Raw genomic sequence first — 16483 nt, forward strand, 5'->3', positions numbered from 1 at the left:
CCTACATGAAACACCCACAATTAATGTTAATGTTGCAATGTTATATTTCATCATTACAATGCATGGGCACATACACCGTTCATTGTTCTCTATCTCTACTTAAGCACTGTTCATCATAGAGGTCTGTCATCAACATCACCCATTGTCTAATCTGAGTTCCCAGAAGCTCTCGCATAAAAACAGTCAAACCTGATGGGGGAAATATTCTGATACCTGAGCAAAAAAACTAAAATTATAAACATGCCCACATCTGTTTGCAGTAAGCAAGAATTGCACAATTTGATTCATCTTTTAAATACAAAATACTCAACAAAAGACAAAACAAAGATACTGTAATTACAGCTACAGTGCATATCATACAAAAAAATTACAATACAAATTAACAAGATATAATTTAGATATTGCCATATTGTTCATTTAGAGATGTCTACACTTTAAAAAGGTTTTCAAATCGTCTCTCTTCTTAGCTTTTTTCCAAGACTGGTGAGATATACGTACCATCGCCAGATATTGAAAACCACCAACGTATTATTATAGGTGGGGGCGGCAGTGGCTCAGGGGTAGAGTGGCCGATAGAGCGGCCGGATCGATCCCGGGCTCCCCCAGAGTTAATGTCGAAGTGTTCTTGAGCAAGACACTGAACCCCTAATTGCTCCCGATGAGCAGGTTGGTGCCTTGCATGGTTTCCTCCGCCATCGGTGTATGAAAGTGTGTGTGAATGGGTGAATGTAATGCACAATCTATGTAAAGCGCTTTGGATAAAAGCGCTATATAAATGCACCATTTACCATTTATAGGTGGCTCTGGTGAAACACCTGGTTTTTATGTCCCAGTGTCTACCGAGTATCATGGCAGCCAGCTAGCTAGAGAACCTTGACAATAGAGGCTCTGCTGGGTGGATCCACACGGTACAGCCCCACGCCCAAGCACACAGGCTGACTCAGCTTAGTCTGGTACTCATACAGCTGAATCAACTTTGGACCCACCTCGCTAAAAGTGATCACGCCTTTCTCAAAATTCACATTTACCGCTATCCGCTTGTACTTCAGTGTTGCAGAAAGGACGTTCTTCTTGCTGTTGTGGTAGGTAAACAGTTGGCCCACGCCATTGCACGTGAGACTCCAGGACTGGGCATTCATTCCGAAGTTGCTAATGTCTTTGCTCTTGCGGTTGATGCCCTTGTAGGACACGGCAATATCCCAGTATCCCTCTGCCTCCACCTCCCAGGAGTGGGTACCACTGGTGAAACACTGGGTGGAGAGGACCTGGGGAGCTGCATCAAAGCGGCTCGGCTCGCTGGGATACGTCAGCTTGGTCTTCACTCTCTCCACCATATGGAGGTCAGGGGACACTTTGAGGAAAGGACTGACAGTGTTCATATCCAGAGTGAGAGTACCTGTGGTGCAGACACAACACATTAACAGCATGGCCGCAAATATACATGTAATTCACAAAACATGCCAACGGTCAGATCTGATCCAAAAGCGCTCGTATGAGTGTTTCTATGAACTTAACTCTGATTCATTGTTCATGTTCTTATCAGAATTTGTACCTTGGTATGCACAAAACCTGTGTGTGCTTTTAGACATAGGCCTACGTATGTGTCGGAACTCGGAAGGCACTTAGAATGCCTTATTCTTTATACAAAATCAATTGCAGCAGTACCAAACCTCACTAACGAAAATGTTTCAGTTTCAGTCTTTCATTTATCAAATAAAAAAAGATGCCTGTTCAACTTTGCCAACAACTTATTGCTAAGTTTCTGAGTAAGACATGAGAAATTCAAACCAATTCTTTTGGCACTAATTTTCCACTTTCCCTCATTTCCCCACACATTTGTGGAATTGTGATACTGCTGACTGGCTGCTACATGTCTCCTCTGATACCAGTCACTGGGAGGACATACCACATGCAAAGGAACACCTTATTCCTCCCCATTCAACACCCCTGCTGACAGGCACCCTTGGACAACCTGTAAAGAGTCGCTAATGCAGTGACAAAGAACGCCCTCCCCATGCTGCCGAGCTGGATGCACCGTGGACAATTCAAACCCATAGACATAAATAGGTAGACTGCGCGTATTGAAATGTAATGTAGCCTTTACTTCACAACATTATCTCTTGTCTTTTGACAAATGCTCTCCCTGCATGACATCTTACCTAAATACATTGTCTCTTCATCTGTGTGACCGTGTATTCGATGATCAACCAGGAATTCTGTGGTGGGCAAACATTAATGAAAGAATTCACTTTGTATCAGTAAAATATTTAAAGGTAGGGTAAGTGATATTTTTTGGTTAAAACAAAAAGTATTTTGTTAAAAGGTTAAAGCACTATATTCTGATAGTAATCATTGCTATAGAGTGTTTGTTCAGTAACAGGAGTCTCTCCAGCTCTTTAATAAACAGAAAATACATTTTCCGGTAGGTGTCAAAATCTCAGCCAATCAGGAGAAAGTACCCATTTTTAAGCTTCATTTTTATAGTTCCAGTTCCAATTTTGCCTGCTCATTTCTTAGTGTCATCACTTCCAATTTCACTTGTTTAATCTATATCCTGATTGAGTTCTCTATCCTGATTGGATAAAATTGGAAATGAAACTGAAACGAAAATGCATTTTCTGTTTTAGAAAGAGCTGGAGAGACAAGGAGACTCCTTTTACTGAACAAACACTCTATAGCAATGAGTACTATCAGAATATAGAGCTATTTAACACTTATTTTAACCAAAGAAAATCACTTACCCTACCTTTAATGTGTCTCAATTACATTGAAAATAATTGTAAACGTATTTTAATTCATAGACATTGCACTTGCCTGCAACAGTAGAATAGATGTTATGCAAACGGGTTTGTTGCTTGTCCAGTGTCTCTGAGAGTGTCTGATTTTCCACAGCAAAAGTATAGGCTAAAGATGAAAATAATTGTCCAGTCAGTCAATTAACAAAAATAAAACAAGTATATTGTAATATAAGTACCGTTACACAGAAGAGCACAGATTGTATTACTTTCATTTTGTTTATATAAGCTCAGCTGTGAATGTTTTTATTATTTCTGTAATATGCTCCAGCCTCCTGTGATATTGGCTACTACTGTATAGTAGTAGTATAGTAACACACAAACAAACACACACACATGGTTATTTACAAAACCTGACCTGAAGTTTAATCTCCAATCTCAGTTTATACTGACTTACCATAATACAGGACAATAAACCACAGACAGAGGAGTACCACAGTGACACTGTTAAGGGGAGATTCATTAGGCTTCACTTTCTGCTTCTGTCAAAAAATAAATATGAGTCTGATCAGTTATCGTGTTATGCACACTAATGATCTGTCCATTTTAATCTAGAACAAGTTAACAACGACTTTCAGGGCACAATTTCAAGCACTCCCATAGTTATGTCATTATGTGCAATTAAATTTGAGTCTGGGTTGATGAAATGTAGACAAACTAGGTAACATAAAATAACTAGGTTGGTAAGCCTATCTATGGTGCCACCAAACGGTTACGTTGAACTCACTTCATTTTCTATGTCCTCTCGCAGTTTTCCGATGGAGTCCTTACATCCTGCAATTGTTCCTTCAAGTGAGTTGAAGCGCTCATCCATGTACTCCTGTTTTATACACACACACACACACACCACACCACACCACACCCCACACACACACACACACACACACACACACACACACACACACACACACACACACACACACACACACACACACACACACACACAAATATTGTGAAAAATGTCGCAGCTAGGATTCTATCTAGCACCAGATGAAGGGGTCATCCTTTATCCTACCCACACTAGTGGCCAGTTACTGTAGGTCAGGATTGACACTTCTTGAGCCTGAGTGCCAGTTAGATCCTCAAAAAAGTCACTTCTTTCTATCCTGCATTGTAGAATTGAAAGGTGACTGTGCTTGTTAAAGCACAGTCATGAATGTGTGATCATTAAAGCCCCTACAATTTTGAACCTGGTGAGGTCAAACTTGCTAAATCTATTTTATAACCTAGGTCACTTCTAAAACACACACACACACACACACACACACACACACACGCACGCACGCAATTTATTTATTTACTTTTACAATAATTTATAGACAGTCACCTTTTTTATGACGTCCGACTTTTACAGGGACCATCAATAACTGAAATCAACTGGATACGGGGATTTCCTACAGGTGTGGCTGTAAGTCTCTATTTACAAGAAAAGGCATTGCTCATTCTACTTCCGCACGTAACAGCAAAACAAAATTCTTGTTGATACAACAACAGAGATACTGGATACTGATAGAATGAAACGTGAGAGGATATTTCTCATAGCAAAATGATGAAGGATTGTGGTTGTTGTGAAGTGAGTCTATTTAAAGTATCAACTCATTGCACACTACTTAAAGGTAGGAGAAGTGATATTGTTTTGTTAAAGTAAATCTTACATAGCTCTATATTTTGATCATACTCGATCGTACTCATTGCTATAGAGTGTTTGTTAGGTAGATGGAGTCTCCCTGTCTCTCCGGCTCTTTAGTAAACAGAAAATGCATTTTCAGGTTGCGATACAAATTTCATCCAATCAGGAGAGAGAACTCACACAGGATACAGAAATGAGCAGACAAAATGGGAACTGTAACACTATTAAATCGAAGCTGATAAATGGGTGCTGTCTCCTAATTGGCTGAAATTGGCAACCCACCTGAAAATGTATTTTCTGTTTATTAAAGAGCTGGAGAGATAGGCAGGCCCCTTTTTAATGAACAAACACTCTATAGCAATGATTACTATCAGAATATAATGCTTTAACATTTATTGTTTATTTGACAGGACAGTAGGCTGACAGGAAATGGGGAGAGAGATGGGGGGGTGACACGCAGCAAAGGTCGTCGGGATCGGGAGTCGAACCCGCGACACGCTGTCAGGCCGGTTTACCAGCCTAGGTGCCCAGGGCCATGCTTTAACCTTTTAACAGCAAAAAAAACCCATTTGTTGTAACCACAAAATATCACTTACACTACCTTTAATGAGTCTGTGATGAGAGGAGAAACATCTTAAACTCACAGTCAGTTTCCTGGACAGGACAGCGTTGGCCTCAGTAGCCTGCTTCCTCTCCTTGGTTTCAAAGGCGCAGATGTTGCAGATGTAGCGTCTGGATGCCTTACAGTAGTACTTCAGCACCTCGTCGCTGTGCAGCGGGCACTTCCTACTCTTGAGATCCCCCAGGGGATTGACGAGGGGGTGGCCTGTGAATGCTGGTCGCTCCAGATGGTCCCTGATGTGCTCCTTACACAGTGACACCTCGCACTGCAGACACGTCTTATTCGCCAGCTCCCGTCTGTCTGGGCAGCAGTCGCAGTACACCTTCTCTGTGTTCTTGTTCTTAAGTCGAGCACAGGTTAAATTAAGTCACTTTAGTTGATTGTTCATTATTTGGACCCCCTTTGCATGATATGAGTGGACCCAGGTGCCTGATATGGAGGAAAATATTGCATTGGCCTGCCTATAATTTAACAAAACATGGTGAAATAACAACACATGCTCAGGAAATTCAAGCCTACCTTATATTACCTATAATACCTAATGTTAAGGATGGGCCTGCTTTGCATTGCAAAGAGTGTGTGTTTATCAGGTGCAGTAATCCAGCTAAGTCAGTGCTACATACAATGTATGACAGCATCTCCAAATGTCTGTGGGGTCCAATCCACAAACAATACAATCTTTAAAAGAAAGTAGCCTATTTAAAAGGGAGAAAGTCAAGTGTTTAAGCATTATTCCATCTATGACAAAACACTGATCTTGATTCACAGAGACCTGCTGAACTGCTGACTGATGATGTGCCAAGACCTGTGCTTGACAATAATGAACAGATCAAGTATACCTTCTCTTTCCAGTTGTTTCTGTAGTCCTCTGCGATGTTGGACAGTGAAAAACTTTTCTGCACTCCAATGACCTGCCCAAAGTATGACCTGCAGTCGGGGCAGCGGAACGGGTAGTCTGCGTGGTCAATCATCCCTTCAAGACAACCCATGCAGATGCTGTGTCCACAGGGCAGCAGACGGGGCTCATTGAAGATGTCCTGGCACACTGGACATGTCAGCAGCACCTCCAGATGGAGCTTCTCTTCATTGGCCATGCTGAAGTGTGCAACAAAGCACATGCAGATTAGCAGTGGTGGAAAAAAATACTAAATTATTTTACTTAAGTAAAAGTACTGCAATGTTTAGAAACACTCTGTTTAAGTAAAAGTACAAAAGTATTGGTATCAAAATATACTTATATATACCATTTCACAAGTTTTCAAATGTACAAAATGTATATAAATCTTTTGAAAATAGCAGATCTACAAGCTTGTAGATCGGCTATTTTCAAATGGCCGAAATGTAGGCTATAATATATAGGGCTGAAGTGGGTAATGCATGCAATAATCAAAATATACAAAGTAACTAGTAACTAAAGTTTTCAAATAATTGTAGTGGAGTAAAAGTATAATATTTGCCTCTGAGATGTAGTGGAGTAGAAGTAACAGTACTGAAAAATTGGAAATACTACAGTACTTGAGTAAATGTACGAGTTATTTTCTCCTGTCAAAGAGGTCTCAATCAATGCAACGACTTTGACAGTCATTTGTTTTTGTCCAGTCGAAAGCAATCAATGGCAGGTGAACGTATTATACCAAGAAGTATGCCTACCTTAATTGCTAGATCATGGAAGGTTTAGATATGCCTTTCGCAGTTCGCACTGTCAAAAGTGAAAGCAAGCCATGTTTATACAGTTTATTTCCTTGTAGGGCGGGACACATGCAGCACAAGGGAGGGATTAGCCCCGTTTAGAACCTCACTCTCCACGATAGCTCCGAGATGAGGTCCCGCTGTCTCGGGTCCCGGCAGAGGTAGAGTCCTTCCAAATGCAGTGAAGATCACCTTTTTAGCAACATCGTATCCAAAAAGTATAGGTAGTGCGAGACACCTACAGATGTTTGACATTTCACCGGAAAGTACAATTTAACCGACGGGGGTTGAAAAACCCGTTTAAACGCTTATTTAGTCAGCCTGTGCCATGTTTTCCCATTATCCGAATTGGGAGCAGTACTGGCACCTGCCGTAGGGGGTTCTTCCCGGGTTGAAGTTACAAGAAGACTTGCCTAAAATAGGCATTGCGTGTTTAAAGCCTAAAAAAGCCTAAAATATTATTAATGCATGCAAGTCATGACGATTAGACCTACCTATAAATAAATAAAAGATTGCCCAAAAATAACGAGTCTTTAACAGGTTGGTTTAGCCCTGAAACCTGTCATGGCATGACAGGTTCTACTTGTTCCTGTTTTTGGACATTTCTACATTTACAACAACCCGTACATACATAAACGTTAAGATTTCAAATATAAAGTGCCCCATGGCCATGGATGTAACAAGTTAAAACGTACCCGTATCTTCCGTATTGTTCAATAAAAAGCATTTTAATCCGATCGGCGGCCATTTTTTCAGTTATAATGTATGAGTGCAGTACACCTCTCAACCGATAGGCTCGCGCAATTGAAAGCATATGGAGAAAATTCGGAAAAAATGGCCACCGATCGGATTAAAATGCTTTTTATTGATCAATACGGAAGATATGGGTACTTAGACCCAGACGTTTTAACCTGTAACATCCATGGCCGTGGGGTCAGAACTTTATATTTGAAATCTGAACGTTTATGTAGATGTACGGGTTGTAAATGTAGAAATTTCAAAAACCAGGAACGAGTAGCGCCATGACGCTTTTGACAGACGAGCGTCATGTGAACCATGGCTACAGGTTGCGGATCAACTTCACGTTCGAAAAATGTAATGATTTGAAAACCAAACGATTATCAATCACCAATTATTAATAAGGGGTATAATAATACAACCACTCGCTTGAGTTGAGTGCTGTTGTGGTAAGTGATTTAAAAATAATTATGAATTCATAACAGTGGTGTAACGTAACTAAATACATTTACTCAAGTACTGTAAGTACAATTTTGAGGTATTTTAATTTCCAATTTCCACACTTTTACTTCTAGTCCAAAGTCCACTATATCTCAGAGGCAAATATTATACTTCTACTCCACTACGATTATTTGTAAACTTTAGTTACTAGTAGTTACTTTGTAGATATTTATTATTACAAAATCCACTTCAGCCCTATATACATTTCGGCCATTTGAAAATAGCCGATCTACAAGCTCAATGCCTCATGACGCATTGTGAGCTTGTAGATCTGCTATTCTCAAAATATTACACATTTGAAAACTTGTGAAATGGGACATTCTGCAAAATGAGTACTTTCTACTTTTGGTACTTTATGTACATTTTGATACCAATACTTTTGTACTTTTACTCAAGTACATTTTTAATTCCAGACTGAGTATTTATATATTGCAGTATTGATACTTTAAAGCAAAAAATAAAAAAATGTTGAGTACTTTTTCCACCACTGACGCTAGGGCAGTTGGTTGTTTGTGTTTGATGGTGCCTGCAATGTTTGTGCCCTAACTAGCCTACTGATTAACTGTTGCATAACTAGAATTTCCCCAAACCCAATCTATAAACGTGTAACTAGGGTTCAGAGGACAAACACATTTATCAGTAGGTAGGCGGTATTAAAAGTTGATTGTATAATACTACTATGTTCAAATCCAATCATGCTCTTGAACCATAAATGGCAACTCCGTTTATGACTATATCAGGTAATAAAAATGAAATTGGACCATGAGTTTCCATAGTCTTGAGTTTAAGCAACTCCCAAAGTGCACGGTGCAAGTCCAAAAGTTTGTAAAAAAAAAAAAAAGTATGATTCATTCTGTTCACATCAAGCTAAAATTATTGTTTGCAAATTAAAACTCCAGAAACAGTTTAATACAAATTGTATAAAAAAAAAAGAATAGCAGTACAGTCAGACTGCCACATGTAAAAAACACATACAAAAAAACAAAACATTTCAACAGCTTTGAAAGACAACAGAATTAAGAAAGTCTAAAAAAGTGTTTAAGCATGGTAAAGAAGTAGTAACACACAGCTTATATAAATGGCACATACTGTACTCTTCTAGTAATTGCTGACAAGTAGAAATCTGTATTTACACTTTTGGAGCGAAACTATATACATACAGTATGTTCACAGGCCTTCTAACTGCAAAACACCTACATAGGCACACATGTATACAGTCACATGTATACAAGCTCCTGCTGGCTGGGAGAGAAGCTGTTCAAAAGTGAATACAAGTAATTATAACAATGCCATGACAGCACCTTCTCACTGTTTAAAGTATTGCTTGAGGTCTTTGCCATTTGTTTGCCTTTGGGAGATTGTACTCACAGCTAGAGGCCATTATTAGTCCAGTGAATAGATTTTTTATGTCTAAGTGTGAACATTAGACATTAATGTCTTTTAATGTCTGAACTCTATATCTATTGGATATAGAGTTCAAAATATAGAGACTTCAAAACATGAAGAAAAAGTTTGATTAATTAACATCTATATATGGGCCAGGTTAACACAACTGTCCACATTTACAGATGGTGGAATGCAAGAAAAGTAGAGGAACATTAATCAAAATATGAAGAAAAAGTTTCATTAATTAAAACTAAGATGGGCACCAGCAGCTTTTTGGGACACCATTATGTGTCTGAGTGAGTATGGGGCTAATGTCCCAAACCACTGGACATGTGCATGCTGCCAGTAGGCAGAGAAATATCCTCGATAATTTTTATTTATTTATTTTTAGAACTTACATTTTGTACTGTAAACAAAGGCATTCAGATTGGGCTGACTTTGCCCAAATATGTGATGCAAGCACTGAAGTCATAGAAGACTGACATCATACACGGTCCACATGATATCAAAGATCCACTTGGATGCCACACTTGTATTGGACCCCTTCTAGTTAACTTGTCCATGACATTACACAATGCTTACCCTAGTAGGCATGTCTTTACAGTGGCTGATGCGTTTCAAATTTCACCAGCTGTTTTTTACATCCTGTGTTATTTTATTTGTGTAAAAAATGTTTCTCCTGAATAGCACTTAAAGTCTTACCTGACAAAATACTGTAGCATACAGTAGATAAACTTGCCAGCCACAGACAAATATTACCAGCAAATAGCTGAGGTCAATCTCAATCCTGCTAAATGTCAACAGGATAAAGGATGGCACAACAAAGAACTGTGTCCTGTAGTGGTTTAACTTTTCAAACCCCATTTAAATCAGTAGTGGTCATACAAGGAAAACAAAATAACATCTCAGATTTGAGGTAGAACTATTGTGTGAATCCACTCAGCTAACCAATGAATACTGAGATATTACAAGCCTGCAATTTTCCTGAATGAAGGAACGAATGCTCCACATGGGCTCTCATTGTGTTTCTGGAGATTCCGGAGGATCCTGAACCTTTTGCTGCACAGGCCGCAAATAAAAGGCTTGTCGCCGGTGTGAAACCTCAGGTGGGCTTTCAGATTGTCTCTGAGTCTGAAGCTCTTACCACACTGAGGACAGTTGTGTGGCCTGTCGCCCGTGTGAAACCTCTCGTGACGGCGCAGACTCTTCCTTAGGGCAAAGACCTTGGTGCAATGGGAACACGAGTACGGTTTCTCCCCGGAGTGGAAGCGTTCGTGACGCCGGAGAATCTTACGGTGTTTGAACTTCTTCCCACATTTGTTGCAGGCATACCCGCCGTGAGAGTGGGCTACGACCCCCTGAAGACGCCACACGCCATTTGCGCACCGGGTGAAGCAGCAGAGCCGATGCCCCGTGTGGAGGCCCTGATGGCGGCGGAGATCTTTCAGCCCAGGCAGACCAGATTTTCCCTTAGCTACGCTTCCATTGCTAGCGTCAATGATGCTCTTCTTCTCTGATTCCGAAGCCAGTACGTTCACCAGATGTACTGAGCAGGGCTTCGTCAACTTCCTGTCTGGAGAGACCAGCTTCAGCTTCAACTGGAGATGGTTTTCAGTCTCCTGCTCGGTGTGGATCCGCTCCCATATGCTGACCGGCACAGGAGCCATGGCCTCATCGGAGGAGGATGGGCTGTAGGCGGTACCTTTGGCGGTGCTGACGTTGGCTTGCTGTGGCTCTACCTGAACAGGTTCTTTAGATTGTTCAGGTTCTCGAACATCGGTCTTCAGAATTAGTGGACAAACAAACTTAATCTGGTTCGCAGTGCTGATGTTGGCCAGCTGTGGCTCCACCTGAACAGGTTCTTTAGATCGTTCAGGTTCTCGAACAGCCGTCTTCAGAATCAGTGGACAAACAAACTTAATCTGGTTCCCAGTGGTGCCATCACTCTTTTGTTCTGGTCGGATCAGGAGAGGTTTCAGTTTAGCTAGCACAGATGTCCTAGCGCTTTGGGAAATTATGAGTCTTTGATCTGCAGAGACAGAGAAATTGGACATAGTTTTGGCCGTCATTACATTTATGTACGTAGGTGTTATGTTGATTGTTGATATTATATATTCTTCACTGCTGAGGTGGTATCGGGTATTTATTTTCCTGGTTATAAATTATGATATGGCTGTGTATTCAAACTGCTTTGAGTTTTCTATTTGTATTATTGCTCATTATTCTTCATCTGTGGAGAGGGGAAATGTATGGCACATCCTCCACATGACACCACCAGGAGGTACACAAATAATTTATAGCAATAATAAAGGATTTCATAAATAGCTTAACATTTACAATGACTGACAGTAGCAATCATCATTAAGGAGAAAGTAAACCAAAGAATTCTCAACACAAGTTAAAGATAATGCGCTGTGTTTTGAATGACAACCACATATCTAGAAGGAACTCCATACGAGTGCAACGAACATTGTGAACAAAATAGGGACGCCAGGTTGAATGCTCATAAAAGACGTATAGGCATGCCCCACATGATGGAATATTTTGCTTAGCCCAAACTGGAATAACCAGCTCAACTGGCACTCTAACATTGTCTTTAAACAGTAACATAATAGGTCACCCCACCCTAATTCACAGAAAATTATTTCCTTTTCAAAAACGGGAATCGCACAGTATTGCATGTCTTCATGTATCAGAACATGTTTTGAATAACAGTACGATTTGGAAGTACTTTTATGCTATTGCCGGAATTTGCCGCAGGCCCGCCGTGCATACCAACCATTTGTAAAGCTCAATGCAGTATCCTAGAAAAATGATATCTTGGCAAAGAGATAAAACTCAGCACCGCATTGATCAGCCAAGATAGTGGGTTTAAGGAAGTGCAAAACTTCAGTGCAACATCTGAAATCATTCTTTAATTAGAACATATAAAGACATGCCTGACTATACTCTGAGGTTACCCGTTTTGAAAAGAACATGTTCAACAGCTTAAACAGCTGCCCCAAGCTACTGTATTGGAGGCTGACATTGAGATATAATCCACAGGCAAGTTTCTCAATACTGAGTGAACTGCTCAGTGCAATTATGCACTGTATGTCAGAATTATACCACATATTTTATGGGAAGCTATCCTTTAAGACAAAAACACATTGTCAGAAAGCCAGTAAGAGAACTGCCACTCAGCCATTGTTATATTAGACTTATTCTTACCAACTTCTTTTCGAAGGACACTGGTGACCAACTTCTTACCAACTTCTTTTCGAAGGTCAATGGTGACCAACTTCTCTTTTCGAAGGTCACTGGTGACCAACTTCTCTTTTCGAAGGTCACTGGCGACCAACTTCTTACCAACTTCTTTTCGAAGGTCACTGGTGACTGGAGGCTCCGATGTGGAGTTACTTGACTTACTTCCCTCCACCATTTTCACATCCTTAAAAACAGATTGTACGCCAGTTAGAAGAAAGGCAGTAACCATTTTGATAACAAGTTGTAATATTTTGTAGGAAAACAAACTTCTCATGCAGGTGTTGAGGAATTCTGTATCAATCAGTAATTGATGAGGCAAATGGAGTCTGACACACTTCATGTTATAAGATAGAAGTTTTATACTGTACATGAGCTTATGGGAAAAGTAGCTACATTAAACCTTTAGGGTGGTGGTTAAGTAGTTCTCTGAGGAAAGTAGGAGTGTAAAGATAAGAGAGGAATTTGCTTGTGTCACGGGACCAAGCTGTACCCAAAACAATAGATACCAGGCCTGTGCCATGGCTTCTTGACTCAGATACTCAGATGGTCACAACCCTAACACTACCATAATTCTTCCACACAGGTATCCAGCACAAATATGTTCTACTAATGTAAACTTTGTTTTTGGAAAAGTGCTATACAAATAAAGTTCATTATATCATTACAGAGTTTCAGATAAACATCAAGCCAACAAAATTGGACAATGATTAACAGTATTTCAGAGCTGCATCAACTGACTTCCAAATCAATCTAACACTATCTAGCTGGACATCAGTGTGATGGCACATTGCAACACTAGTAAAATATTTGAATAGCAAAGGCATATTTGTAAATAAAATATGATTATTTAAGGACGGAAAAGTCACAAATACAAGAGCAATCACATTTGTTCCACCAAAACGTTTAACTTTGAGCTCTAACTTGGCAGTGCTAATAAACCACTGACTGACTGAAGGGCCACAAAATAATAATACTAATGCCAGGCGTCTACAAATGTGGACCCCCTTGAAATTTCATTTGAGCACCTCCAGGAATGCAGGACATCTCTCTCTTCTTGGCTCTCATGTTTCTACTAAGGTAGACCTTTTGATGTTAAGGCATAATTGTCCAATGACAAGTGTGATTTTTGGTTTCATAGTGACTTTCAAGATCCATAAGTGATTGAACCCTATTTGTGCCCACTGACCTCTTTCAAGAGAGAATGTTTGGGGTCAGCGTGGCCATTATCTTCACCCAGGGGTTTATCTGCAGGAGGTGGACCCTCCTCCTCCTCTGCTGTGGAAGTATTTAAACATTCTCCATTCAAACGTGTGGAGGAACACTGGTCATCTGTGAGCGGACGAGGGGGGAGGGGAAGAAACGAGGAACACAAAACAAATCCATGGATTAAAGCTATTAAAGTTGCCGTTGCAACTGCACGTCACGCTCAGATCCTGTTTAGCAGACCATAAGAATTATAATTATATATTATCTAAGTTAGAATACCTACGTGCATTCCAACCACACGTCATGCATTAATTACAGAGATGCACGCGTGTTTACATTGGAAAATGCACGAAGAAAGCATTTTCAAATACGTAATGTGCACGATATGTCTAAAGTGTAATTAATGCTTAGGGTTAACTGAGCAAATACCATATCCTTGGATCAAGACTATCATAGCTGTATTTTATCGAGTCTGACTTTTGCTTTCGTTTCGAACGCTAACTCAGGTCCATAGCGTTAGAAGGAGTTCTCCTTAACGCTATGTTACTTTCGATCCGTTGCCCAGACATGCCCGGTTGCGCAGCGTCCCTAGTAAAAATAAATACAATTTCGCTACTCACCAAAACATTGACGGGTTTAAATTTAGATGTTGAAAGCCTACTTTCCTTAGTGGCAACACTCGGAGCCCCCCATCTCACGTGTAAAATACCCCCTTTTCCAGAATGTAAAATAATCCACCGGATGGGGGGGAAAATGTTTCTGTTACTCCACTGCACCCCCTAACAGATCCGGCCAATGGACGTTTTCTATTGACAAGGTCTGTAGGGGGCGCAGTGGAGTAACGAAAACTTTTTTTCCATCCGGTGGATTATTTTACATTTTGGTCAAAAAGTGTATTTTAGACGTGAGGTTGGGGGCTCCGAGTGTTCCCACTAAGGAAAGTAGGCTTTCAACATCTTTAAACCATCTTTGTTTTGTTGAGTTGCGAAAGCGTATTTTTTATTTTTCATTAGAGACGAGAGGCTGCGGCCCCTGCGCTACCGGGGGATGCCTGGGCTACGGCTCGAAAGTAACACAGCGTTAAAGGAGAACTCCTTCTAACGCTATGGATCATCAAAGCTATACGAAAGCAAAAGTCAGACTCGATTAAATACATCTATGATAGTCCAACAAATACCATGCAATAAAAAACAAGCATGCACAACGCGTTGTTTTAGCTCGCAGATCTGTTCTTTTTTGCCAAGCGATTGCAATCGTACTACGAAACATGAAATAATGTGAGTGAGTGTACAAGAGGAACTAGCATAGCATTGGTCTACAACCGGAAGTAAAACACAAACAAAAATCGCGTTTTACCAATTAATAACCGGTCCGATGGCGAAGGGGAATCGCTCTCATTCACTTGCACTCCGACGCTGCGGCTGCGGACGACTTTAAGAAGACGCTGCTTGTTGCACACACAGTCCGGCGCCCCGCTGGGCTGCTCGGCTGCAGCAGGTCCTTTACGGTGGATCTCTGTGGCGGAGGCTTGGTAGCGACTCTCGAACAGTTTGGTCAGTTCCACCGTCGCCTCTTTCACCAGGGCGCCCAAGACCGTCTCCACCTGGGATTGGAAGCTGAGGTCCAGGGCAGACATTGTGTTGTCTTGTCTGCAAAATCAGTGCTTAGATCTAGAGCTGTGTTGTGTTGTTGTTGTTGTTCGCCGAGAAGGCCATGAACGTTCAACGTTGGTAGTTGCAGTGCTAGAGGTATTTACCACCACCAACACCATGTGGGTGATGGAGCATGGGGGCGTGTCAGATGTTTACGCAGGCGCGCCAAGAGGATGTTTGCTCTCAATCTCAGGTCACTGTAACTGACAAGCCTGTTGTTTGGGTTCTAGTCTAGTCTTAATTTATTTCAAGGGTTCAGTGGTGAAAAAGTAACTCACATTTTTTACTTTACTAAGTAAAAGTATCAATACTGTCTGCAATGTATAAATACTCGGAAGTAAAAGTCCGGAATTCCAAATGTACTTCAGTAAAAGTACAAAAGTATGCACTTAAAGTAACAATTGTAGTAGTAAGTACTCATTATGCAGTTTTCAAATGCATAAAAATGTATAAAAAGCTTATGAAAATAGTAGCTATTATAGACCGAAATGTAAACCGAGCTGAAGTGGTTAATCTAAATCTCAAAATCTATAAAGTAACTAGTAACAAAAGTTGCAGTTGCGTTGGCGTAAAAGTACAATATTTGGGTCTGAGATGTAGTGGAGTAGAAGTAAAAGTACGGAAAATTGGAAATACTCCAGTAAAGTAAAAATAGTACTTGAGTAAATGTACTTAGTTACTTTACACCACTGCAAAATAATTATGTTTTATCTGGGAAGGACCCCCCACCCTGACAAGCAGAATTGTAGGCATTACATTTAGTTGGACTCTGTTCCACAGATAAATATATTGTGAAAATAAGGCTTGTGAGCTTGTATGTCGGCTATTTTCACAATGTTTGCCTCTTTAACCATACAAGATTTGTACATTCAGCAGATCTACAAGCTCACAATGCGTGTCATTGGTGCATAGCTGATGTATTAGGTCTATACAGGTATAGTATTTAAACTGATTTTGATGCTATATTAACACATTTTGCCTGGGACCCCCTATATTTCCTCCATGGTGGAAAGCCTGG

At 40.5% G+C, this 16483-nt stretch overlaps 2 protein-coding genes across 5 annotated transcripts; both read right to left on the reverse strand.

The window, feature by feature from the left end:
* Positions 1-316: 316 nt before the first annotated feature.
* LOC308093809 (E3 ubiquitin/ISG15 ligase TRIM25-like) lies at positions 317-6904 on the reverse strand. Of its 2 annotated transcripts, XR_013933898.1 has the most exons (9): positions 6698-6904; positions 5887-6142; positions 5070-5387; positions 3523-3615; positions 3193-3277; positions 2815-2904; positions 2160-2216; positions 526-1396; positions 317-480 (listed from the first exon to the last, which is right to left on the reverse strand). XR_013933898.1 is itself a non-coding variant. In XM_080440174.1 (8 exons), exons 2-8 carry the CDS (start codon positions 6139-6141, stop codon positions 864-866), a joined length of 1431 nt encoding a protein of 476 aa, XP_080296300.1. In that variant the 5' UTR covers position 6142; positions 6698-6904; the 3' UTR covers positions 317-863. The 2 variants fall into 2 exon arrangements, 1 of the variants encoding a protein (XP_080296300.1); XM_080440174.1 differs by having other exon boundaries at positions 317-1396.
* Positions 6905-8874: 1970 nt separating this feature from the next.
* On the reverse strand, positions 8875-15610 carry LOC308093801 (uncharacterized protein). 3 transcript variants are annotated; one of them, XM_080440163.1, is made up of 4 exons: positions 15170-15610; positions 13794-13936; positions 12710-12791; positions 8875-11390 (listed from the first exon to the last, which is right to left on the reverse strand). In XM_080440163.1, the coding sequence occupies exons 1-4, from the start codon at positions 15447-15449 to the stop codon at positions 10327-10329; spliced, it is 1569 nt and encodes a 522-aa protein (XP_080296289.1). In that variant the 5' UTR covers positions 15450-15610; the 3' UTR covers positions 8875-10326. The 3 variants fall into 3 exon arrangements, with proteins under 3 accessions (XP_080296289.1, XP_080296288.1, XP_080296287.1); XM_080440162.1 differs by having other exon boundaries at positions 12611-12791; XM_080440161.1 differs by having other exon boundaries at positions 12572-12791; positions 15170-15607.
* Between the last annotated feature and the right edge of the window lie 873 nt (positions 15611-16483).

This window comes from Gymnoscopelus braueri (genome assembly GCF_963280865.1).
Source record: "Gymnoscopelus braueri genome assembly, chromosome: 10".
NCBI classification, from domain to species: domain Eukaryota; kingdom Metazoa; phylum Chordata; class Actinopteri; order Myctophiformes; family Myctophidae; genus Gymnoscopelus; species Gymnoscopelus braueri.

Excerpts from the sequence above, each read along its gene's own strand:
- LOC308093809 (XM_080440174.1), bottom strand. The coding sequence starts at position 6,141 with ATGGCCAATGAAGAGAAGCTCCATCTGGAGGTGCTGCTGACATGTCCA. Across the intron at positions 3,616-5,069 it reads TCCTGTCCAGGAAACTGACT|GAGTACATGGATGAGCGCTT; the intron begins GTGAGTTTAAGA and ends TGTATAAAACAG. Across the intron at positions 2,217-2,814 it reads CATCTATTCTACTGTTGCAG|AATTCCTGGTTGATCATCGA; the intron begins GCAAGTGCAATG and ends TGCCCACCACAG.
- LOC308093801 (XM_080440161.1), bottom strand. The coding sequence starts at position 15,449 with ATGTCTGCCCTGGACCTCAGCTTCCAATCCCAGGTGGAGACGGTCTTG. Across the intron at positions 13,937-15,169 it reads ATCGGACCGGTTATTAATTG|ATGACCAGTGTTCCTCCACA; the intron begins GTAAAACGCGAT and ends GTCCGCTCACAG. Across the intron at positions 12,792-13,793 it reads AACATTCTCTCTTGAAAGAG|GATGTGAAAATGGTGGAGGG; the intron begins GTCAGTGGGCAC and ends TCTGTTTTTAAG.